The sequence below is a fragment of the Pleurodeles waltl genome, chromosome 5, assembly GCF_031143425.1.
Source record: "Pleurodeles waltl isolate 20211129_DDA chromosome 5, aPleWal1.hap1.20221129, whole genome shotgun sequence".
Lineage (NCBI taxonomy): Eukaryota > Metazoa > Chordata > Amphibia > Caudata > Salamandridae > Pleurodeles > Pleurodeles waltl.
The window spans coordinates 705,952,524-705,978,814 of NC_090444.1; the positions used below are offsets into that span (position 1 = coordinate 705,952,524).

General features: G+C 43.9%; 1 protein-coding gene across 2 annotated transcripts in view; it reads right to left on the reverse strand.

The window, feature by feature from the left end:
* The window catches only part of LOC138295976 (uncharacterized), a 567,359-nt gene that overhangs the window by 100,788 nt on the left and 440,280 nt on the right, over positions 1–26,291 (reverse strand). For both annotated transcript variants that reach the window (XM_069234664.1, XM_069234665.1), the window contains one exon: positions 7,631–7,764. In XM_069234664.1, coding sequence (XP_069090765.1) covers positions 7,631–7,764 — 134 coding nt within the window. The remainder of the gene's footprint in view (positions 1–7,630; positions 7,765–26,291) is intronic.

Below are 26,291 nucleotides of genomic sequence, written 5' to 3' on the forward strand. Positions count from 1 at the left end.
CACACTGGTGGTAACTCATTCGCAAAAGGGAAGGGGTCCCCATGGGACCCCTTCCCCTTTGTGAATGTCGACAAAAATATTTTTTTCAGAGCAGGCAGTGGTCCTATGGACCACTGCCTACTCTGAAAAAACTAAACCAAATGGTTTCGGTATTTTTTTTATTTTGCAACTCGTTTTTCTTTAAGGAAAACGGGCTGCAAAATGAAAATAAAAACTGCTTTATTTAAAAAGCAGTCACAGACATGGAGGTCTGCTGACTTCAGCAGGCCACCATCCCTGTGAGTGCAGGGACTCGCTATGGGGTCGCAAAAAGCGACCCACCTCATTAATATTAATGAGGTGGGTCTTTGCGGCCCCATAGCGAGTCGCAGAAGGTGTCTGAGACACCATTCTGCATATGCTTTTGCGAGTCTGAAATTGCAGGTCGCACCGACACGCAATTTCAGACTCGCAAAAGCATATCTTGCTACATCTGGCCCTATATGCCTTAAAGCTCTTTTGAAACCATAACAATATTAATTCCAGCTAGTAGTTGTGCCTCATGCACCCCCTCTTATAATCACATCAAACGAAACAAGCCCCCACACAGCATGCAAACTAACCCCAATAACCAATTGACTGACAACTAACTAGGTAGGCTCTGAGTAGCGTGGTACTCACCGTAAAGCTTTTCAACACCTCATCAGGGATATATATATATGTATATATATATTCAGGAGCTCTGTATACCTTACCCAATATCTATCGGATCACTCCACACTGCTGGTCACGCTACTTTCAGGGAGGGTTAGACTTACAATCCGGCAGTGGAGACTCCGTATGAAAGTGCTCCAGGAAGAGACATTCGTGAGGCATATTAAAGACTCCACAGCATACTTCTTTAAGAGAACTCGAACACCACTGATAGCAGCCTGACTGAATGGGAGGCTTAAAAAGAGGTGAAAAGAGGGGGAAGCAAGAAGTATTAGAGCAGCTAGAGCTGAATGTCACAGATTTAGAACATAGCCAAGCAGGCTGGGGCAGCAGCACCAGCAGAGAACCCAAATCAGACCACAGATAGGCGACACCCCTGTGTGACTGGAAAAATAGGTAAGGTGATTGAGTAAAATGTTAGCATGGCTGTTAAAAAGGGACAGGCCACAATCCTATATTCTCTTATTGTGTGGGCGAGATGGGACTGTAATGATGGCCCGTGACCAGATCAATGCTGCTTGCATGGAATATCTGCACAATGGTTTCTCCTGAGTGCTGTTGGCAACCATGGAATATCTGGAGGAGTAGCTCCAGACGGCTGCTCTGCCCTGGTTGGGCCAGTGGCATCAAAAACTCTTTGAAGCCCTCTTAGATTTGGAAGAGATAAATGAAGAGCTGGGTGATATGAAGCCGAGAAAGACCCCAAAGGTGGATGGGCTCCCAGCGGAAGTGTATCAGGTGCTGTTGCGATCCAACTGGAAAAATGAATAGAAGTATTTGAGGTGACGAGGGGAAATAGGGGAGTTACCGCAGACCATGAGAGAGGCCAAAATAGTGCTGATACCTAAAAAAGGGAAAGATCCCACCCACAGAGCTCTCCACTTATAGGCCAATATCAATGCTCATTACAGATCTGCAAGGCACTGGCCAACACATGACTGCGGGTGTTACAGACACTGATACATTCAGATCAAACCAAGTTTATCCCAGGGAGGAGCACCATGTATATTGTATGATGTCTGAATCATATCATGCAGTGGATAGGTATGTAGTGGCCGTCCTCAATACTGAGAGGGCGTTCAACAGAGTGGAGTGGCACTAAATGTGGTCTGTCCTGCGACAAAGTGGATTCGACCCCTATTTCATACACTGGGTGCGACTTTTACTCATGTGTCCAGTGGCATAGGTGAACACTGGGAATATGATCTCAGACTCTTGGAAGCTGGGACTAGACAGCGTTGCCTGCTGTCCCCTATACTTTTTGCATTAGCAGCTGAGCCACTGGCATGCGTTCTGCGATTGAAACTTGGTCTGTGGGAAGTCCACCTCGGTGGTACCAGTCACAGGGTGTCTCTGTATGAGGACGACGCCCGGGTTTATCTGCAAGACCCAGAACAGTCAGTTGCGATGTTTCTGGAGATGCTGAGCACAAACAGAACAAATTCCAAACTGTTTCTCCTGGCTGGAATGGGATGGGCGGATAATGCTCCTACAGGGTCTTGGGCTGCACTGGGAGGGGGATGCCTTCCAATATCTAGGGGGTTGGGTCATGAAAAATAGAGAAACCCATTATACTGTTAACATGGGAAAGATGTTGGGGGGCTGGCATGGTCAGCAGAATTCTGGAAAACACTCCTATTGTCCATGATGGGGTGGATCTTTGTGACGAAGATGGTCTTCGTACCGCAATGTCTGTACGTGCAACAGAATGTAAAGTACTCAATCCCACCCATCTGCTTTTGTGCATCTCAATAAACTATTTAAGGACTTTGGAATAGCAAAGAATTGCACCTTTGTCTCCCTGTGGTCCAGCACATTATGAGTTGCACTCTTGGCCATAAAAAGGCTGACTTCCTGTACCAAAATTGTGGCATGGTCTGCCAAGACCTGTCCTGATTTGGTGGGAATAGGTTAGGGGAGAAGAAAATGTAGGTCATAGCCCCTTCAAGTGACTTGTAATACCCATCAATCCAAAATCAAATACTGCCTCCTCTTGGCTGGTTGTGTATATGGAAGGGCAGCTCAGAGAAGCATGGTGGCTTCGGTAGCAGGGGAAAGGGAGGACAATGACTACTGTCGCTGCTGATGTGCACAGCCTCAGCTTCCACATGGAAGCTTGGTGCACTAGCTGGGATGGTTGTCGCTACCCATGTGACTGACCTTGCACATAATCCTTAAATAAAGTATTGCTGCTGAAAATGATGGGTCTTGGAAAGCAACCCTATGGAGTGGGATGTAACATAACTCTCCTTGAGTTTCTTCAATGCCAAGTTGGCCTTCTCCCTGACACACCTTGAGCCATCGAATGGCATGTCCACCTGGAATGCTTGACCATTCCACAAACATCCAGCTGCACATATCTATGTGTGTGTCCTGAGTACTACATTGATGGCAGTGGCATGACTCTAAAGTCAAGAAATACACTGTGACGAAAATTCTGACTCTTTGCAACCTAGTAGGTGTGGAGGCACAGGTCAACACATATGAGTTAATTAACAGCAATTGCACTCACTCACCCATAGGTGACATGATTCATCATAGGGCATTGCTCCTCGTGAGGTTGGCATTGCAATACCTGATGGTCCCCCAATGGGCCTCTTTGCTGGAGATATTTTGATTGAACAAGAAAATCTTTAAGAATTGTGGCCCATATTTATACTTTTTGACGCTAAACTGCGCTAACGCAGTTTAGCGTCAAAAAGTTTTGCGCCGTCTAACGCCATTCTGAAGCGCCATGCGGGCGCCGTATTTATGGAATGGCGTTAGACGGCGCAATCAGACCGGCGCTGCCTGGTTTGCGTGGGAAAAAACCACGTAGACCAGACAGCGCCGGCGTAGGGGGAAAATGGCGTATGGGCGTCTTAAAATGGGGCAAGTCAGGTTACGTCGAAAAAATCGTCTTAACCCGACTTGCGCCATTTTTTAACGACGCCCATCCCCCATCAACATGACTCCTATCATTGTAAAGATAGGAGTCATGCCCCCTTGCCCAATGGCCATGCCCAGGGGACTTCTGTCCCCTGGGCATGGTCATTGGGCATAGTGGCATGTAGGGGGGCACAAATCAGGCCCCCCTATGCCAAAAAAAATTATTTAAAAAAAATAAAAAAATACTTACCTGAACTTACCTGAATGTCCCTAGGGTGGGTCCCTCCAGCCTTGGGTGTCCTCCTGGGGTGGGCAAGGGTGGCAGGGGGGGTCCCTGGGGGCAGGGGAGGGCACTCTGGGCTCATTTTGAGCCCACTTGTCCCTTAACGCCATGCCTGACCCAGGCGTTAAAAAGCGGCGCAAATGCGCCGTTTTTAGCCACGCCCACTCCCGGGCGTCTCTTTTGCCCGGGAGTATAAATACCACGTAAAGGCCTGGGAGTCATTTTTTAGACGGGAACGCCTCCCTTGCATATCATTAACGCAAGGAAGGGGTTCACGCTAAAAAATGACGCACATTCCGGGAACTTTGGCGCTATTCGCCTCTAACGCCATAGTATAAATATGGCGTTAGTTGGCGTTAGTTTAGCGTCGAAAAAAACGACGCAAATTCGGCGCAAACGGAGTATAAATACGGCCCTGTATCTGTAGAAACCTATGTCAAGATTAAAACCAAAATAAGGGGGACATGTCCGGTGTAATGGCCTCATGCCCCTCAAATGCAAAAGTAACAACTCCTTTCCATATACAGATGGAAGGAAGACTACTGGTGATGGAAGTGACTGGTATTCTACATTCCAAATATTGTGGTAAACATGTTTCTCTCTACAAATTATCCCTAAGGATCAGACAGCGATTCATCAGGACCTAAGTGAACCTTGTCCTCACTAAGAAGGTGTGAGTACTCCTCTAATGTGAAACCCAACTGTACTTATCTCTTGTCACAGGGGAACTATCCCATTCTAAAATACAGGTAACGGGCCCCTTGGAAGCACATGAATGCTGCTCACACCAGCACAACAAAATAATGTGTTTTGTTGGGGGAGCGGTCCCTTCGACCTACCCGCCATCCACGCGTCCGGACGTATCTGTCATCACTTAGAGTGGGATAGTTTCCCCATGACAAGAGATAAGTACAATTGGGTTTCACATTAAAGATTTTCTTGCTTGGGACTTATAGCCAATCTTAAATTACACTACCCAGTCATCTTTTTCACTTCAGCCCCTTTTTGGCAAACATAATCAAAAGATCTCCTGCAAATAGCCCAGCTGAGGGCCTGTCAGGCATTGCAGTGCTAGCCTGACGAGGAGCAATGCCCTATGATGAAGCATGTCACCTATGGGTGAGTGAGGGCAATTGCTCTTAATTAACTCATGTGTTGACCTGTGCCTCCACCTCTACTTGGTTGAGTGGAGTCATAATTTTCAGAACAGTGTACTTCTTGACTTTAGAGTTCTGAATCTGGGAAGGTGTACACTGGACCGACCAAATCCCCCCTTCCGCCTATTTTACTACTTTTCGTTGCTAGTGGCATGACCCACAGAGTGAATGGTAACAAGGCCACCAAGCAACACTTTCTTCACCATGTTCTGTCCATCCTGAATGGTTCGTCAAAACTAACCGTGAGGACCTCTGGGACGGCTGGAGAGATTTTGGAGACCATGTCCCACAAAGGATAGATGTACCTGTCTAGCAGGCAGAGCGCATTTAGCGAAAGAAATGCTAAGCTGGCCGAAGAAAAACCTACTTGTCCCGAAGGTGTCAATGCACTCACGCTCTCTCTCTGGAGGACTGGTAGGAAAGGTGGTGCGTGGGGTTCCATGAGAAATTCTGCTGAGTCACCAGGGGCCAGTCTGTCCCATCTGGGGAAAGCCAACTGACTGGAGGGCTCGATCATAGGTTTTTTCAAGTGACCATGAAAGTGTCTGTGAGTGACTCATTAATGGGAGACATGGGTTCGGTGGAGGCCAGCTCTGTCTGAATGATCCCCATCACTAAATGTGATTTAGTCTCAACAGTAGGCATCTGTAAGTCAAGATCTTTCATTGCTCTGCATACCACAACTGCGAAGGAAGCACTTTTGTCCAATGGTGGAGCAGCTGGCAAGTGTAGCTCAGATTCAGGCAAGGTTTCCAAACCCCTTTCATTCTGCAAGCCCAAATAAAGCCCTTCATCAACATAGAAAGGGGAGAGCAGTTTGTCCGCTTCTTCATTGCTGTCACTTTCATGGAGAACGTGTGAGTCTTGCACAGCATCTGAACTGAACCCGAACACGGCTTCTAGCTTCTGGTAATGCTGATGACAAGGACAAGGCTCAAAGTCAGGTTTAGACATGGTGGGCTGTGTTTTAAAGATTTTGGAGCGTCACATAGGTCCGACACGGGCCAGCTTCGTTTTGGGGAGACTGCAATCAGCACCGGGTCTAGTACACACTGCAGTTAAATTGGCATCAGCGCAGGTAGGGAAGTGACAGGCATGGACTTTGGGTCAGAGTGGGTGTCAGGACCAGTGCCTGAACTGGTTGGTGACCGGTCCTATGGCAACTGTTGGTGCCAGGAATGTGTCTAATAGCAGAAATGTTTCTGGTGGCCCCTGCAGCTCCTTTGGGCCCAAAGGTGTTCCAGAGGGAGCCAGTAGTGTTACAAATCAGAAACATGGCCTTCGTGAAGGTCTCTATCTTCTGAGCTCTCAAAGGCAGCCAAGGTAATTTGAGGTGCACCAGGACCAACTGTGGAATGGCTTGTGGCTGGTAAATTATGGAGGGAAAAGGCCCCCAGACTGCCAACTACATGGATTCTTGCTCACTTCAAATGGAGAGAAGGTAGTCGAATACAGCATGGCCTTCTTGCGCTTGTAACACACTTTGGATTTCGACTTACCTCTGAACTTCAAATGGGACTGATATAAGTTAGGTTTTATGTGAATTTCTAAGATTGTTTTAAACATCTGTTAATGTGAAATAAACAAAGCTAACCATAATTTCACTTTAATCGCTGATTTTGTCAATGAATTTACCTTTTTTTTTTAAATCATATACCACATGCATCAGTTCACTGCAGCCAGTCAGGCTGCAAGCAGTGCAGAACCCACAACACTTATTTATTTCAGTTACTGCTCGCTATGCAGGTGAAGCAAACAGATGTCTATTAGAATCAAAGCGTCTTAGTGGCACTCTGGATAGTGAACTTCCTGATTATTTTTTTTTACATAAGATAAAAAGTTGGCACAATACTCCCTAGGGCAGTCTTGATCACAGATCAAGACAGAAAAGGTGTAAGCAGAGAGACAGGCAGAAAAAAGTCAGAGGCACAGGGAAAGGTCAAAAGCTGCATGCAATTGAGGGTGTGCACAAAGAGTGTTAGGCAACCTCGGAGAGTTGGGTGCAGATCGTGGCCTCAGTGGAGGATGGCAGCCTGTGGTAGGTTGGACACAAGGCTTGGTCACTGGCCAGGCTCTGAGACCAAACCTTGCACTCCATGGCTGAAGGTTGTGCACAGCGGGCTGTGAATAACGTGTACTAGGAAAGAAGTTTAAATTCAATAAAAAATATCTCAACTGCATAAAACCATTGAAATTCTTGAGTTATGGTTTGCGGCATGCACAATGCACGCCTGCCATGTGAATGCTATTCTGCATTTGGAGCCTGTCAGAATAAAGTGAGATGTTTCCAAAAAAAAGCAGACACACCTGTAAACTATGACATTTGTCCTTCTACAGACAGAGAATGCATACAAGAAAAACGTGTTATGTTTTTAACAAGGAATATTTGTAATTCAAGTGCAGCCAGCAGTACTGACTTGGCACGAGTTCTGCACTCTAGATATCCTTAAATTACCTCAAGGAATATTTGTAATTCAAGTGCAGCCAGCACTTCTGACTTGGTACGAGTTCTGCACTCTAGATATCCTTAAATTACCTCATGAACTTTATCTTCAGTAGCTATCATAAGAATGTTCTAGAGACAGAAAGTGACCACACAGTACATCAAAGGGTCGACATAGTCTCTTACCTGATTTGAGGGATGTTGAGACAATGAGCACAGGAGAGTAATGGAAGCTTGCTGGACTTCTTTATTGTCAGAGTCAAGGAGTAAAAGCAGCGGGGGTAGGATTTTCATTTCAACAAGGTCAGCCTTAGTGTCTCCTAATGAGAAAAACATGGAATAAAAGAGTTGGCGACAAAGCACGAGAAGCACATACCTTTAGAACAAAGAAACAGCAACATCAGAGTAAAGAGAGTAAATGCATACTGGTAACTTTCTTTTGTTCCACACAATATGAGCTTGCAGGACGACAGCAAATAATATAGTCTAAAAGCAGATTTAAAGAAAAGCAATACATAAGGATCAGACAACTATCCGGCAGTTCCCTAATGCAACATGGTGCCCATCTTTAATTTAAGTACTATTAATTACTATTTCGGTGGTGGGGCCATTAATAAATGGACCTATACATCGAAAAAGTATTAACTCAAAACACCAACTTCTTCTTGGATTCACATAACAACCAGCAGGGGCAAGTTCACATTAAAGTATACACCTTGATATTCATGTATAATGAAGAACCCTATGCAGACCATACTTATGACCTCATTACGAGGCTGGCAGTCCTAGGACCTAGACTGCCTAAAGACTGCCATCCCAGCGAGGATCAAAGATCCCGACGGGGTGACAGCGGTCAGACTTGTAAACAGCCATGGCAGCGATGAACTCAGCGGTGCCGCCTAGCTGATTACAACCCCTCTTTCCGCCATCCTTTTCATGGTGGGGAGCCAGTTACAGGGGCCACATGGGGGAACCCCTGCATTGCCCATGGCATGGCCATTGATGCCCCCCCGCCCAGCTTTGTCGGAATGCGCACTGTCTGCTTTGCTTTGCAGACAGTGCGCATTACAGGGGTGCTGAAGTGATAGGATATTGGCCTCAGCCAATATCCTAACACTGTTCCTAGCAGCCAGCCTGGCAGGAACATGTATTGCAATGTTCCCACCGGTTAGCCCAGCAGGAAAATTGTAATATGCTTGGGGGGAATGTCACTGCCACTGCGGTGGCATCCTTGCTGTGAGTTTGGTGGACCCGTGGTGCGACCACCAAACTCATAATGAGGCACTAAGGGTCAGATGTAGGTAGAAACCAATTTGCAAGTTGCAAATTGCGAGTCTTTCTGACTCGCAATTTGCAACTCGCAAATTGGTATGCAGAAAGGTGTCTCAGACACCTTCTGCGGCTCGCTATGGGGTCGCAAAGACCCTCCTCATAAATATTTATGAGGTGGGTCGCAATTTGCGACCCCATAGCGAGTCTAGGCACTCACAGGGATGGTGGCCTGCTGGAGACAGCAGACCACCATGTCCGTGACTGCTTTTAAATAAAGCAGTTTTTTTTTCTCCTTGCAGCCCGTTTTCCTTAAAGGAAAACGAGCTGCAAATAGAAAAAAAATACCAAAACCTTTTTGTTTCGGGTTTTTTCAGAGTAGGCAGTGGTCCATAGGACCACTGCCTGCTCTGAAAAAATATTATTGTGAGCATTCACAAAGGGGAAGGGGTCCCATGGGGACCCCTTCCCGTTTGCGAATGAGTTACCATCCACTTCAAGTGGATGGTAACTGCGGGTTGATTTGCGACTGCTTTCGCGGTCACAAATCAACCCTACATCGCGGTGTGACTCGCAAATAGGTAGGGAACGCCCCTTCCTATTTGCGAGTCTGAAACACATTTTGCGAGTCAGTACCGACTCGCAATATGTGTTTCAGCATTGCGTGAGGGCATTAGCGCCTTGCAAACGGCGTTTTTCGCTGTTTGCGAGGCGCTAATGCCTTCCTACATCTGGCCCTAAGTCTTGCATAGTACCAGACATCACCCGTAGTAAAAGACTACAACTTCAACCTATGGCATGCAAACACTTTGGGGCATATTTATACTCCGTTTGCGCCGGAATTGCGTCGTTTTTTTTTTACGCAATTTTGACGCAAAACTAACTCCATATTTATACTTTGGCGTTAGACGCGTCTAGCGCGAAAGTCCATGGAGTTAGCGTCATTTTTTAGCGTGGACACCTACTTTGCGTTAATTATATGCAAGGTAGGCGTTCCCGTCTAAAAAATCGACTCCGAGGCATGTGCGTCGGTTTTATACTCCGGGGCAAAATTCACGCCCGGGAGTGGGCGGGTCAAAAAAAATGACGTACGGCCGCTTTTGCGCCGTTTTTTAGCGCCTGCAAAAGGCAGGCGTTAAAGGACCTGTGGGCTCTAAAGGAGCCCAGAGGTGCCCTCCCATGCCCCCAGGGACACCCCCTGTCACCCTTGCCCACCCCAGGAGGACACCCAAGGCTGGAGGGACCCATCCCAGGGACATTAAGGTAAGTTCAGGTAAGTGTTTTTTTTTTTTTTTTTTGTGGCATAGGGGGGCCTGATTTGTGCCCCCCTACATGCCACTATGCCCAATGACCATGCCCAGGGGACAGAAGTCCCCTGGGCATGGCCATTGGGCAAGGGGGCATGACTCCTGTCTTTGCTAAGACAGGAGTCATTTCTATGGGGGTTGGGAGTGAAAAAACATTGCACAAATCGGGTTGAGGCGAAAAAATTGCCTCAACCTGACTTGCCCCATTTCTTGACGCCCAAGCCCCATATCCCCCTACGCCGGCGCTGCCTGGTGTACGTCGTTTTTTTTAACGCACACCAGACGGCACCGGCGGTTAACGCCGGCTAACGTCATTCAATAAATACGGCGCCCGCATGGCGCTTCAGAATGGCGTTAGCCGGCGCTAATTTTTTTGACGCAAAAAGTATAAATATGGGCCGTTATGACTCCTCCATATGTACCTCCTACTTATCAGCTAAAGGCAAAAAGGAGAGAGGAAATAAATACCTGTCCTCATTTTAATCTCAAGTGCAAAATCACTTCTTAGCATTATGCCTCATTTGATCCTTGATAACTGAAAAATAACTCAAATACATGGCACAGCTATCAAGTCTCATTTCCTCACCCATCTTTAAATAAAATAATTGTTTACTAATTTCTATTGTTTAGGGACTCAACCGACTTCAGCTTTTGCTTTCCTCTACCTTTTCACCTCTTGCCTAATCGGCAGGGGTGTATCATTACACAGTGCCTTTTTTAAGCTATCCCTCAAAAATAAACTGTCACCTTTGCAGTTGTCCAACTGGGCCTTTGCTTCCATCACTTTAACTCTCATGCCCATGTCTTCACAACCTACCATACTAATGTCTGTGATGTTTTCATGGTAAGTAAGACTCATAATCCAAACTTTTCAGCCTGTCTTTACCTTTCCTAGTTATCACTGACTAATTCACAGAGCAATCACTCTCTGAAACAGTATAATTGTGCCATCAGTTTTTAGCTATTCTCCCAGGATATGTTGTTCCTCTGGGAGCCTAATCTGGCCCTCTTGAATTCAAGTAATTCAATGGGCTCTGGGAGTATGTGTATTGCACACACTGTGGGTACCTCAAGTTGTGCTATCATTCCTGCTGATTCACAAATGCTGGATGAAAAAATACATTGTCCCTCAAAGTCCACCACCATGAAAGACCACTCACCCAATAATACCTACAGGAACTTTTCACAGTGCATTAATCCCCCTTTTCCGATTTAAGCCTCTCATTTTGTTTTTAGTCTGTGATCTTTGTGCAGAGGACTCTACCACCCCACAACTACACACTGGGATGAAACACAACTCAAACCATATCAATGAGCATACATACCTGCTGTTGTAGCTATTGTATTATTTTATATGGTAAAACAGTGGTTCTGTATTTATTATGATGAGTTGTGATATTCATGACTGCTAACAAATAATTGAATGTGAAATTCACCCAGGATGGCCTATAAATAGTTTATACTGAAAGCCAAATTTGTTTCATTTTGTGAGGCAAATTCGGAGTCTCTCCATCAAAAACAAAACAACAGTCAGATGAATGTTAGTCTTTTGCCTTTTCTTCACAGAGAAAAATCCAACATTATAAAGCATTTAATTTTATTACATATTGGCTGCATGATGAACATTAGTCAAGAATGTGTCAGCATTTGGCCCGAGTTTTTTTTAATGTAGGTGTGTACTTCAGCTAAAGGTTCTAGAGAGTGACATACTCTGATATGGATAGTACCTCATTAAAATATGTCAGTTCTTGTAGGCAGTGGCCAACATGTTGCAGATCGTTAATAACTCATCACAAAGAATGCAACCCAGAGACAGCCAATGTGTACATCTGAATTTAGATGTGTAAAGTTACTAATAGTAGCCTTTCACACATAGGAAGAGAACATCACCACTTTTGTGGAGAGCTCCACCATCAGGGTGGCGATCTCCACCATTGAGACAGAGATTTCCATATGGTAAAGAATAAGAAAATTGATAAAGCTTTTTATTAGTTTTTTAATTATTTAAAAAAATTAAATCTGTTCTATTCTACATAGATTTCTAAAGCACATGGCTATCTGAAGGCTTCCTAGTGCTGGCCAAGCCATTTTTAAACACCTAAGTTTCACCACGACCAGTATTAGGTAGCTGTTAATTGAGAAAGAGCCATGGTCTTAGCTGCTTCCTGAACACATAACGATGAATGTTATTATCCAAGAACTAATACAATAATTTTCAAGGCACATTAACTCATCTTACTAAATGATGAATAAATATTTTTATTTTAATATTAAAACAATATTGATTTAATTTATAAATATTACTTTTTAAACAGTTTTTTTTTAAAAAAGCCCACCCTCAATAGCAGTTTAAGATTTCATATTCAGATGTTATTAAAAAGAGTATGTGCTCAATTTAAAATTATTACATTTTTTTTATTGTTTTTTAAATGCTAAAATAATACATTTTAACTTAATGTTCTCTTTAACACTAATACTATACACACACACACAACAACACCAACCCCGGCCCAAAAATATAATAGAGTTTTCAAACGAAAAAGAAGAACTTAGCATGGAAAGTTGCCACCAATTTATTCCGTGCACAAAATCATCAATACATTTGTGGCAACTTTCCCAAGTGAGTGCTTCTCTTTCATTTGAAAACTAAACTATAATATAATTTTCAGGGAGGAAGTCACTGATTTCATAAGATATGTCATCAATTATGTCATTTAACATGTCATGACTGATATAATAATAACTGATGTAATAAGCAGTGCATGACTGGCACAAGTTCTGGTTAGTTCACTAAGTTACAACTGCCATATTTTAGTGTTTTTTTAAATATTAGCTTTTATCCCATTTCAACACCTAACTATAATGTAACTTTAAACCTCCTTTTATCCTTGGGTTTTTTCAGTGAATTTCAGATTTTTTTACCTCAAGCTAAGATCTTATTACCATATGAGTTTCTGTGCTATTTATGATATTAACAAATGGGCATACTCCCAACCTCCTCTGGCTATTTGGAACCAACCTCTTGTGACACCCAACCCAGCACTATGCACAGCCTTCATTAAAGGTGCTGTCATGAGCACTGTGTCTAGCGTGCAAGTTATGGTTTGCATGGTTATGGCGCAAGTAAGAGGTTCCGCTATTTATTACATAGTGGTGGTTGTCACTGTGTAGTTAAAGTTCGGTCAGAGTTTCATTAGTGAGACATTTTCTTGTTTGTTTAATAACTTTGGTGAAGTTTGATGAGTCTGCAAGAAGCTTTCCAAAAAATAATTCAGCCACTTTGGCTCCTTCATGGAAAGGTTTGCACCAATCCGTCAAGGGAGGCCATGACAAAGAGGAAGGTCAAATGTGTGATTTCCAACAGGAAAATCTTTTCTCCAATACTGAAAAAATGGCTGAACACAATTTCACCAAATTTGACAAAAAGTTAGAACTTTGCTCTGAAAGCCTGCTTTTTACTGTTTGTTGTAAATCCACTCAGCATTTTTTACAAAATTAGTGTTTAAAAGTGTTCTTTGGTGGGCATGAAAAAAGTTTGGGTCACAGTATCACTAAAACAACAACAACAACAAAAACATGACATAAAGAGAGCCTGCCCAAGTCCTGACTCACAGAACTCTCTATAAACCCAGTACTAGGAATGACAGATTGTAGTGCATCTCAATTCTACTCTTCAGTGTTTCCTGCTATTTAGGTGTTGTGAAAAAAATGGGTTAATAGGTAAGAAGGGCGAGAGGCCCACTCAAATAATAATCACAGTCCTCGTCAGGGTGAAACGCAAAAGTCACTAAATAAACCTGTGCTTAACCTCTGGTAGTTTGGCACAAATGCATTCATGCCTAACTTAGAGGCAATGTGCAAAATATTTATGCAGCACTCAAACAATAATAATCTGAAAAGTGAAATTGCAACATAGGAAAAATCCCAAACCTATTCAGAAAAATTGAGTAAACTTTAATACATAAAATTACACCATGACAAAAATCCAATCAGTAAAACTGGGGTTATGAGTTTTTAAACTATGAAGAAAAAACAGCACCAAAAGGCGCAAAGCACCAGCTGAAGGTATATGATTGTGCCAGACCAGGACAATGTCAAAATTTCACACTAACCTCAATGGTGCACCGGTGGGGTACAGGGCCAAGTGCGGCCCACTGGAAGTTGTAGCTTTTGTCTTTGGTACAGGAGCTGCAAAGTGGTGCTATGCGAGGGTCTGCCTTGTTCTACGTTGGATCAGGAGAACCCATCGATCAGGGGCTATGTGGTGCTGGAATGCAAAGCTCTGCATCACTCTACATTGGATCATGTGGCATAGGCAACCAGGTGTTGCGATGTGAGTCAATGTGTCATTCTGCACTGTTCTGCATCTAATTCAGTGAAGCTGTAGATCAGGGGCTGTGCAGTGCTACAATGGAAGGCCCTCCCCAGTCTACATTACATCGGACAGTGAAACCTTCAGTTGACAAGGGAGGAGCACACACTGACTCTGGCCAAAGGTCCAAAACCTTGAGACAGCACTTGTTGGGGTCAGGACTCTCATAGAGGCCAGCAGAGGGGACCAGGTCAGGTCAAGTCTGGTGAGCTGGAAAGAAAGAGAGGCCTCTGGAAGCTTGTAGGTCATTGTAGCTCAAACAAGAGGTCATCCAACTGCCCCTCTGAGTCACTTAGGGGGGCCTGGGTTCAAGGCAAGCAGGCCCATTCTTCCTTCTTCAGACAACAGGGTGGTCCTTCTTCTGAATCTTCTCAGGTCCAAGAGTGTTCTGATTTCAGGTTCTGGGGGAGGCACCTTTATAACACTAGTTCTTATCAGTTGTTTCCTTTCCCCTGTGTTTGGCTCTAATTTGTCTAGTGAAACAAGGGCAGACAGGCCCAAGTGTGAGCTGCATTTACTAGTGACAGGGTTGGCATCTTCTGAAGTCAGGAAGGAGCTCAGGACAGCCCTCAGACTTCCCCTTCCCCTTGAAGCTCAGGACGTAGCTGGGAACACCCTTCAGCCCATCATGCTCAGGAAAGGCACCCTTTCCCACACCCGAGTCCTTTGTAAGCTCTCTAGGAAGAACACATCACAACACAGGAGAGCCAATAACAGTCATGTGACCCTGGACACTGGTAGAAAGGCACATTTGGTTTATGCAGGAAAGTGCAAACTTTCTAAAGTGCCATTTTCAAAATAGTTAAAATATGACTTTATTACTAAAGAGGATATTCATTTCAGATTCAAAATAATGGAAGAAGTATTTCTCTAGCTGTTCCCAAACTGAAGTTATGACTTATTAAATATAATGACATAACCTGGTGTTAGTGTATGGGAGGCTAGCCTTGCCACAGTGAAAAACGAGTTTATTTTCTGCCAGGACGTGTAAAATCTAAATACACATGCTCTGCCTTTTCAATACCATGGACCATGCCCTGTGAGCTCTTAGGGCATACCTTAAGGGTGACATACAAAATTAAAAAGGAAAGTTTAGGCCTGGCAAAACATTTATTTTGCCAGGTCAAGAAGACAGTTTTCATACTGAACACAGAGGCTAAAACGGGAAGCCTGAAACATGTTTTACCTGGCTACTTTAGTGGGTGGTGCAATGAGTGCTGCTGCCCACTAGTATTTAACTTACAGGTCCTCGGTACATACTAAGGACTACAAAGTAAATAAAATGTACCCATCAGGCGTATACCAACTTTCCTAGCCACAAACACTTTACCACTGGCTAGCAAGAGCAATGTGTGCAGAGCCCTAAATCCAACAAAAACAGGTTCAGCAAAACTAAGGTGGTAAAGGCAAAAATATGGGGGAATGCCATGCAAATTATAGTCATTTCCAGCAAGCAATAAGACCTCCGCAGGTATGTGAAAGCCCAAATTTCTCATATGAGGATGTGGTGTTCTGGCAAAAGCTTTTAACTTTGGAACCAGGAAACCTGCATTCAAATGGCAGCCTAAGCACACAACAAAAATCCATGTGATTCTGGGCATCTAACACATTCCCCAGTACCCAAATCTGTTCAACTCAGCTGTAAATATGTTCATTGTTGTGTAGTTGTACACTTGCATAGATGCAACCTCCCTCATCTCCCACTTGATGCATCCATTCTGCATCATGCTAAACACAACCAAAATGTGCAGCTCTCCATTTTTTTATGCAATATACTTACCAAATAAGCACCAGTGTGACACCACAGAGCTCCAGCAAGGTAGTTCGGTGTTATCTGTAACCTCCCTGCTATTCCTGTACTGAGATTCCCATGCAGGGTACAGCTTACACAACTTAATCCAAACTGCAATTCAAGAACTGGGGCACATTTTAGATCTGCCGGCTCCATTCCTTAAGGATGAAGACCAAATTAGTGCTTCTGTGTTTGGGGCCTTTCGCATGCAGGTTGGAGCAAGTGCATGAAGTCACTGAGCTATTTGGATATATGTCTCGATGCCTGATGTTACTATCACGTGGGGGCAGTAACATCAGCGTGGGGTGAAAGTAGCAGGCGATCTAGAGCAGGCAGTGCACTGGTGCCAGTCAGAGAATTTTATCACCTGCCTGCCTGGGTGCAGTCAGGCCTAGGCGCAGACTCTTGTTTCTGTTCTCCAATGGCAGGGGCCCACTGTGGGGAGGAGAACTGGACTGATCCAGACAGTCGGCACCCCTATCCTCCTTTACCCCCACACACACCCAACAGGAGCAGAAGAGGGAGGGGTCTTTGAGTGGACAGGTAAAAAAGGAACTACGAAGCACTGAAGGGAGATGGAATGGTAAAAGCTGATGAGAGAGAAAGGGAAGAAGAGATGGATGAAAAACAAGAAACAAGCACGGTTTGGGACTGAGAGGTGAAATAAAGTATAGGAGGATGCAGGAGAGAGAGAGAAAGACAGAATGGAAAAACACAGAAAGAGAAACGAAGTGAAAAAAATGAAAAATTAGCAAAGAGAGAGAGAAATGAGAGATAGGAAAGTGAAGAAAGATCAGAGACAGAGAGAAACAGAGATAAATAAGAGACACAAACAGAGGAGACAATAAGTAGCAAGAGAATGGGAGTGAAACATAAGAAACTTTGACAGTGAAATGATTGATACTGAGGGGCATATTTATACTCTGTTTGCATTGAATTAGCGTCATTTTTTAAAACTCTAATTCGGTGCAAAACTAACTCCATATTTATACTATGATGCTAGACCTGTCTAGCGCAAAAGTTATGGAGTTAAAGTCATTTTTTAGAAGTGGAAACCTACCTTGCCTTAATGAGATGCAAGGTAGGCGTTCCTGTGCAAAAAATGACTCTATGGCCTTAACGTCATATTTATACTCCTGCGCAAAAATGGTGCACGGGAGCGAGGAGGGGCCAAAAAATGGTGCAGAGCTTGCTTTGCCCCATTTTTTAACGCCTGGGCCACGGCAGGCGTTAGGGGACCTTTGGGCCTATTTCCATGGTGGAACACCATGCAAGAAGCCCACAGGTGCCCTCCCCAGGCCCCAGGGATTCCCCCATCCACACCAGAGGGACAGCGGAGGATGGGGGACCCCAACCCAGGTAAGTACAGCTAAGTATTTTATTTTTTAAAGTGCATTGGGGGCCCTGAAAAGGGCCCCCCTACTTGGCACTGGGTGCACTGGCCATGCCCAGGGACCCTGGTCCCTTGTGCTGGCCATTGGGGTGGTGGGCATGACTCCTGTCTTTTCCAAGACAGAAGTCATGTGGTATGGATGGTTTTGCATCAGAAAATGACTCTAATTACTCTAACCTTCCTAACGTCATTTTTTGGTGCAAAAACCCCTTCTTCCATACTGCCAGCCCAACCCGACTAAAGTCCTTTTTTTTGCCGCTAGCCTACCCTTTGCACCGGCTTCCATCATTCCATAAACATGGTGCCCGGCTGGTGCACAGAAATGGTGCAAGCCGGTGCTAAACTTTTTGGTGCAAAACTTAGTTGGTGCAGTTTTGCACCAAAAAGTATAAATCAGGGCCTGAACTTCTTAGCAAAAATGAGGCTCATGACTTGGAGACTACTTGAAGAGTCCTTTTTAAATGTTTGTTACAGTGGGTTTTGGGAGGATTTCTAACATTTATCTATGGTTTTTCATAGAAATGTTATTGTATAAATGTCTTTGTGTGACATTTTATTGACTCATGATTTTATTTAGAAGAAATCTGTATTTTAACAAGTGGAAAAACCATAACAATATGGCTACAAAGAAGCGTAAGATCTCTGTACCTGGCAGTCAACCAGTAACTAGGGGTAGACAAAGAGAGGGCCATGCTTGGAAACTCCCGCTTTCGGCAACATAAACTCTAGTCCCACCTCTCACCACTATCATGATCAGAAAAAAAACAAATTAATGGATTTGCACAAAAAAACATGCATCTTCCTCACTTCATTGTCTGGGTTTCCACAATCTAGGCACAGGAAAGTAAGCAATCCACTTCTACTGCCTGAGAAGCTTTACTCATCCTCATCTTGTGCCATGCCATAACCAGGTGCATCCAAAATGGATCTCACTTTGTTTTCATAATTAATATTTTTAGCCAAACCTTAAGTGTGAGCACCAGAAGACATTCAATCCAGCATTTAAAAATTCTCCTTTTGTTTGTATGTTTTATTTAAACTGTATACTTTCTCATGGAATCATGAGGATACTGCTGCCTTTGAGTTTTGCAGAAGTCTCTAGGTATTTCTCTATATATAGAGTCAACCATTACTTTATGCTTCCAGTCCTTGAGCTGATCAGCTGTTCTTGCTGAAGAGGCAGTCTAGCTGTAATGGTTCACTGGATATAAATGTTACCCTGATTACAGTCCTTATCAAAGAAACCTATTTTAGCACTGTTTTCCGTGCACATAATGTTGTTTCTTTTAGAGTTTTACATCCTTAGATAGTACGCAATCTCAAAATAGCCTCGTCTGGACTCCCAGGAAAACTGACCTTGCCTTAAAACTTCTATCTGTTGCCTCTCCTTTTCCTTCAAATGACCCTCCACTTACTATCGATCCTCTGCATGGCTCCATTCCCTGAGCGCAGGGTTTTTTCAGTGAATATATAAACGTAGAGCATAACATTTTAAATTTTAAAAAACACTGAAATTCATCAGTTATAGTTAACTGAAGAAACTATAACTTGTGTCCATTGCACTCCCAGTGTCATCAACTATGTTATTTCTGGTATCATTAGTGATGTTATCAATAATGTCATAGATCATTTAAACAGTGATGTAACATGTGAGGGAAATGCTTGGAGATGGTGTGTGTTTCTGAGCTCTGTATTGGCAACTGCAAAATTTCTGTTTGTGTTGCGGCCCGCTCTTGCGGGAGCCTCACTCCAGCAAAAGCAAAAATGGCCAATGGGAAAAAAGGCCCTTGCGGTCAATTAGATCACTCCACTATTTGAAGTTGCATGTCTACGGGAATCTTGAGAGACTCTTGCATGCTCAACAGTACAGATAGCTATACATTCTGAACCTTAATTTCTTCAAAAACTACTCAACTGATTCAGACCAAATCACAAAAGCATGCTTTCTGGGTTAACGATCTAGCCTTCTGCAAAATTTGGTGTAATTCCGTTCAGTCATTGGCTGAAGCTCTGTCTAAAATTCCCTATGGCAATTGCATTTTGGCACTCTCCTCTTTGTCTCTGCTTCATGAATCACCCCAAAACTTTCTAGGTAGGTGCTGAGGTGAATGAACTTTGTTTTTGGAAAGTTTCGTGAAGATTCCTCAAATGGTGCCAAAGTTATTATCAAAACAAGTTGTTTCCTGTCAGTGAAATCACTCAACCACCCCACAATGTCTATAAATTTGTAACCTTATTTTATCAAAAACTATGGAACTAAGGGCCAGATGTAGGAAATTCCGGCTATGTGACTCGCAAATTGCGAGTCACAAAGCCGGATGCAGGATGGTGTCCCTGACACCATCTGCGAGTCGCAAGGGGGTCACAAAGGCCCACCTCATTAATATTAATGAGGTAGGTTGCAAATTGCGACCCCTTTACGAGTCGCAGCACTCACAGGGATGGTGGCCTGCTGGAGACAGCAGACCACCATGTCTGTGACTGCTTTTAAATAAAGCAGTTTTTTTGTTGTTGTAATGCAGTCCGTTTTCTTAAAGGAAAACGAGATGCATTACAAACGAAAAAATGAAACGTTTCAGTTTCATTTTCTCAGAGCAGGCAGACCACTGCCTGCTCTGAAAAAAAGATTTCAGGGCCATTCACAAAGGGGAAGGGGTGCCATGGGAACCCCTTCCCTTTTGCGAATGGGTTACCACCAGTGTGACACTGGTGGTAACTGCGATTGCTTTGCGACCGCGTTCGCGGTCACAAAGCAATCCTACATCAAGATGCGACTCGCAAATAGGAAGGGGAACACCCCTTCCTGTTTGCGACTTGCAGTCCCATTTTGCGAGTCGGTAACCATGTTACCGACTCGCAAAATGGGAATGGGAATGGGCATCGCAATGTGTGCGAGGCACAAAAGCCTTGCTACAGCTGGCCTTAATTTACACCAAACTACAAAAAGCACGCTTTCTGAGTAAAGATCTAGCTCTCTGCCAAATTTGGTGTCATTCTGTTCAGCTGGTTTTTCTGTATCGCTGTTCAATTTGTCTATGAAAAAGTGCATGGGAAAAATGTGTTTTTGCACCCCCCCTTTCTCAATCCCTGCTGGACTAATCACCTCAAAACTTTCCAGTAAGAAGCAGAGGTGGATGGGACTTTTGCTTGGAAAGTGCTGTGAAGAAATGGCAAATGGCGCCAAAGTTATCAGCAAACTAATACAAATCCATTTCCTATGGAAACGTGGTCCTAACTATAACTACCCAGTGAACACTGGCACTGGGTAAAGTCTATCTAACTATCTATCTATCTATCTATCTATCTATCTAGATATCTATATATATATATATATCTAGATAGATAGATAAATATATACACACACACTTTTTAAGAATGTGGGTTATTAGTTGTAGAGAATGAGAGTCCTTCTCAAGTAATAAGTCTGCAGCCTTATGTCTGTTGGGAACCAAGTACCATATTGTAGCACTTCACTCTTTCAAGGTAGCGAGGCAGAGCATTTCAAGGCCCACTAAGGTTAGGTGGTATGGGCTAGTATCCCAGTTAAAACCGATGCACAAATAAACACCTAATAAATCATTGTCCAGTCAGTGCATTTACTTGTAAAAATGAAATGCACTTTATTACACACACACTACTAAATACTACATATTCATTTACAAATATGTAAAAGATGACAAATGGAAATACATATGGTGACACCCTCCTAAAAGTTCACACCCCTAGTGAGACATGAACCCTATAATCACAATACCATCAACATATCCTAAATACAAGGGAGGTAGCTATCAAAAGGCAGGGCTACTTGCTTTGTCAGGGTATCTCCAAATCAAAAAGCAGAAATATGTAACACTAGACCAATGCAACATCATTACAATGACTAAGGTTTATTCCCTTTTACAGTGCCATTCATTAAGGCATGCAAGTTTTACTGTTAACCTTGTGATTGTCAAGCATTTCAAAACATGTCAATGACTTTTATTAAAGGGTGAAATTAGTCCTTTTAACTTTATTGTAAATAAAACATGCCTATGAATTATCATAAACCATATAATGATTCACTGTCCATTTTGCCTTTCCCATTAAAGCATTCCAATTTTGATAAAGTATGAGCACATATTTTTCTCCTATTTTCAACATGGCACACGTGCAGTATTTCGACCCATCAACAGGGTCCCACACCCCAGAGCCAATGAGAAAAGCCCCAAACTCTAAGAGTGCTTGAAACTGTGTGACAACTCTCCTGGGGCCACCAATTTAACCTCTGAAGAGACTAAGAGGGACTTAAAAAAGGTTCAGTAGGGGCTGCTGAGGAGAATGTGACACGCCTTGCAGCCTCACAAACATTTACTGCAATGTTGGCGGAGCTTCTGCCCTTTCTTTTGTGGTATCACAAGCAGAACATGCAACATTGAAAACACCATTACAAGGGCTTATGGGGCAAACTACTTAATACTATCCAATAATAAACAAATATGTACAAGTAGGCATGTGGGAATACCTATTTAGACACCCTCCTAGGTCAGGGTGATACCATCTCCCAATGACATTTATTAGAACATTAGTTCTTAACCTTTTGACTTCCGAGGACCCCCACTGACTCATTACTGGAATCCGGGGAACCCCACTGACTCATTACTGGAAGCCATGGACACCCCAGCATATGAAATTTCTCTGATTTGAACTTCAAAACAATACACAAAAATATAGAAACAATTATACACCAAACAAATTCTCAAATACTGAAATATTTTGTTTAATATAGAAAAAGTTTCACATTTTCAATTTTGCTGCTTTATTTGTAAATACTTTATTCATTTTAATGTATTAATCTTAATTTTATTTATTTTTGTAAAACAGTTGCGGACCCCCTGAGTGGGGCTTGTGGCCTGAGGTCCTTGCACCACAGCTTAAAAACCACTGCATTAAAAAATTGAGAGAGTCACTTTTTAACCTGATGATAATGAATAAAACTTTTCAATGATCTTCATGAAGACATGTCAATTTTGTAATTGTAAATGAAGCATTACAATTATAATAAAATATAAACATGAGTCTTTCTTCTACATTCAACATGCTGTACCGCAGCCTTGAGATATACCAGCAGGGGTCCCCACACTTGTAATCAAAAGCACAAGTTTTAAAGTGCTTACAACTGTGTGAAAACTCTTTTGGGGTCACCAGCTTAACCCCTTATGAGACTTAGGGTGACTTCAACATTTTTTTTATCGAGGCTCATGTGGGGACTGCTGCACTCCTAGCATGCCCTCAAACACTTAGGGGCAGATTTAAGAGCCCCTAGCACTTCCTTGTGCCACATTAGCATCCTTTTTGTTTTTGTACACTAATGTGGCCCAACGACGCCAAAATCGTCGTGCCAAATTTAAAAAGTGGCGCAGTGCATGCTTTGCGCCACTTTGTAACTCTTTGCGCTAAATTATGCCTGCGCCAAGCACAATGTATGCAAAGAAGGCATTTCCCCGTTAGGGGGGTCAAAAAATGGCACAAAGAAATCGAAAAGATTTCCTTGCATCATTTTTTTATTCACTTTTAACGCCTGCTCAGAGCAGGCATTGAAAGGAGGCACACTATTGTAAACAATGGGCCTCAATGGGCTTTGCAGGATTAGCGTCAAACATTTTTACGCTTATCCTGCAAAGCTCCGAACTAGTGTCAAAAATGTTGATGGCAGTTCCCCAAACTACTGCCATGGTGCGCCGTATCTAAGATATGGCACACACATGGTGGCATTAGCGGTGCGCTAAGGGGCACATGAAAAGTGGCGCAGCACTGGGTGCAGTGCCACTTTTCTTAAATCAGGACCTTAACATTTATGGGGATTTGGCACACCGCAGCACAGCATGTCAACTTGCTGCCCTGTGTTAAAGTGAAACAGCAGGAATGCGATGTATCCTGCGCTGGAGCACAATGTGCTGCATAGCACCAGCACAGGCACCCTTGCGTCATGGTGCAAGGGTGTCTGCGTTGCATGCAGGATTGTTTTTATGCAGGGAGGAGCACCTTCCTGCACAAAAGCAATCCTGGGAGGCTTTTTCCTCTTTCTATGTGTGCTGCAGAATGCACCACACAACGAAAGAGGAAAAGACGAGGAAAAATAAAATATATTTCTACTTGTTGCACCTCCCCTGGGGAAGCATAAGGTTTTGGCACTTCCCAGGATTACAAGCTCTTGTAAATCTAGAGATGTGATGCAATCCATGAGTGTTGTGTGGGAACACCCACCGCAATGCCCATGGAACACCACCCTTGCACAGTGTAAGGCAATGCAGCGATTTGCGCTGCCTTGCCTTACTCCATATCTATGAGGCCTTTCAAAGCCACATAAAGTCGCTTTGCGTGGCCTTATAGATATGAGTTCAAGATTTGGGCTGCCATTGTGTAACAAATAGTGACAGAACAGAGGTGCAAGGGGCTCATAAATATGTCCCTTAGTTTTAGACTGTACTGCTCTATTGCCCTTCATGAAGTGCCAGCAGAATCGTACAAAATTTTAATACTCACAAGGGCAAATTGGAGGAAGCTCCAGGCTCAATTGATCAGAGCCTGTGGCAGGTCTTTGATGAGTGGGCCATGAAAACATGATAAAAGTGCTTTCACTTTTTTCCTTTTAAAATGTGCCCTGGTGCTTATCGGGGCACCCACATTTGTTAATTTTGTTGGGGGCTGTAAGGGGACTCCTCACAGCCCCTTCTGACTCCCACATGCTCAGCTTGACTCAACAGGCCAGGGAGCCAGTTTTCTCTTGTCCTGTCTGAGCATCACACAGTGACAGCTGATAGGGTGTGTCAGTCCCCCTGCTGACACAGTCACAAGAGACTCAGGGAAGCACGCTCACGAGGCTCAGACTGACCGGGTGCCTCAAGGCCACCCACAACATCCCTGATGAGTTGGGGGCCCCTGAGAACCAGTTAGAAACGAGCATGGCGGATTTCACTGTGTTGCTGACCTTTTAGGTTATGCCTTATTGATTGCTCCTGAAGGAGATGGAAGCTTCTAGGGACACAGTATAGAAAACACAGGATTGCACCCAGTCCTCCTGTGGACAAAACATCTTTCAGAGATTACTGCCCTCCCTCCCCCACACCACACCCCTGTAGACAGTTTTGGAAACCTTTAGGGGCATATTTATACTCCGTTTGCGCCGAAATTGCGTCGTTTTTTTTTACGCAATTTCGACGCAAAACTAACTCCATATTTATACTTTGGCGTTAGACGCGTCTAGCGCCAAAGTCCATGGAGTTAGCGTCATTTTTTAGCGTGGACACCTACTTTGCGTTAATTATATGCAAGGTAGGCGTTCCCGTCTAAAAAATCGACTCCGAGGCATGTGCGTGGGATTTATACTCCCGGGCACAAATCACGCCCGGGAGTGGGCGGGTAAAAAAAAATGACGTACGGCTGCTTTTGCGCCTTTTTTAGCGCCTGCAAAAGGCAGGCGTTAAGGGACCTGTGGGCTCTGAAGGAGCCCAGAGGTGCCCCCCCCATGCCCCCAGGGACACCCCGTCACCCATGCCCACCCAAGGAGGACACCCAAGGCTGGAGGGACCCATCCCAGGGACATTAAGGTAAGTTCAGGTAAGTGTTTTTTTTTTTTTTTTTGTGGCATAGGGGGGCCTGATTTGTGCCCCCCTACATGCCACTATGCCCAATGACCATGCCCAGGGGACATAAGTCCCCTGGGCATGGCCATTGGGCAAGGGGGCATGACTCCTGTCTTTGCTAAGACAGGAGTCATTTCTATGGGGGTTGGGAGTGAAAACAAATGGCGCAAATCGGGTTGAGGTGAAAAAATTGCCTCAACCTGACTTGCCCCATTTCTTGACACCCAAGCTCCATATCCCCCTACGCCGGCGCTGCCTGGTGTACGTCGTTTTTTTTAACGCACACCAGACGGCGCCGGCGGCTAACACCGGCTGACGTCATTCAATAAATACGGCGCCCGCATGGTGATTCAGAATGGCGTTAGCCGGCGCTAATTTTTTTGACGCAAAACTGCGTTGGCGCAGTTTTGCGTCAAAAAGTATAAATATGGGCCTTAATGCCCTTTTGCTCCTAGTGGCCCAATCTAAACACCAGGAGGGGTTTCTTCTGCCTCTTGGCCCCACTACATGGCCTTGGGGTTCAGCATGTATTCACTCCACCCCCTTATGTGCCTTTCTTATTTTTCCAGGAATTCTGTAATGGCTGCCACCACACAGTTTCTATGTTATGGCCGGCCAATCAGAATCTGGCCATTCATTTTGAATGCATCATTAGAAAATATCTTGACACCACTGTTCAAAATATCCTAACTTTTTTACTGGAGCAAACCCCGTTGCACCTACCCAGAGCACCTATTTAAAAGCTAATTTGTCAAGAATGTACACCAAATGACAAAAATCTAGGTTTCTGAATAACATTGTAAGTTTCTGTCATATTCATCTGTTTTTTTCCTGCACAGACAGCAAAGTTTGAAATGGGAATTAAAATGTAAAATCATTATTTTGGAGCCCCCTACCTTTGTCGTAATCCCTGGTTGACGAATCAGCCAAAGAGGAGCAACTTTAAAAAAAAAAAAATTGTGCTGATTCTTTAAACAGTAGCACAGGTATTAAAGAAACCTAAAAAAGCCTTTCCTATGGAGCTGACCTAGGTATAGTACTGCCACTGTGTAGCTATAATTAAGTCAAAGCTTCCAAAGGAAGAGAGCTTTT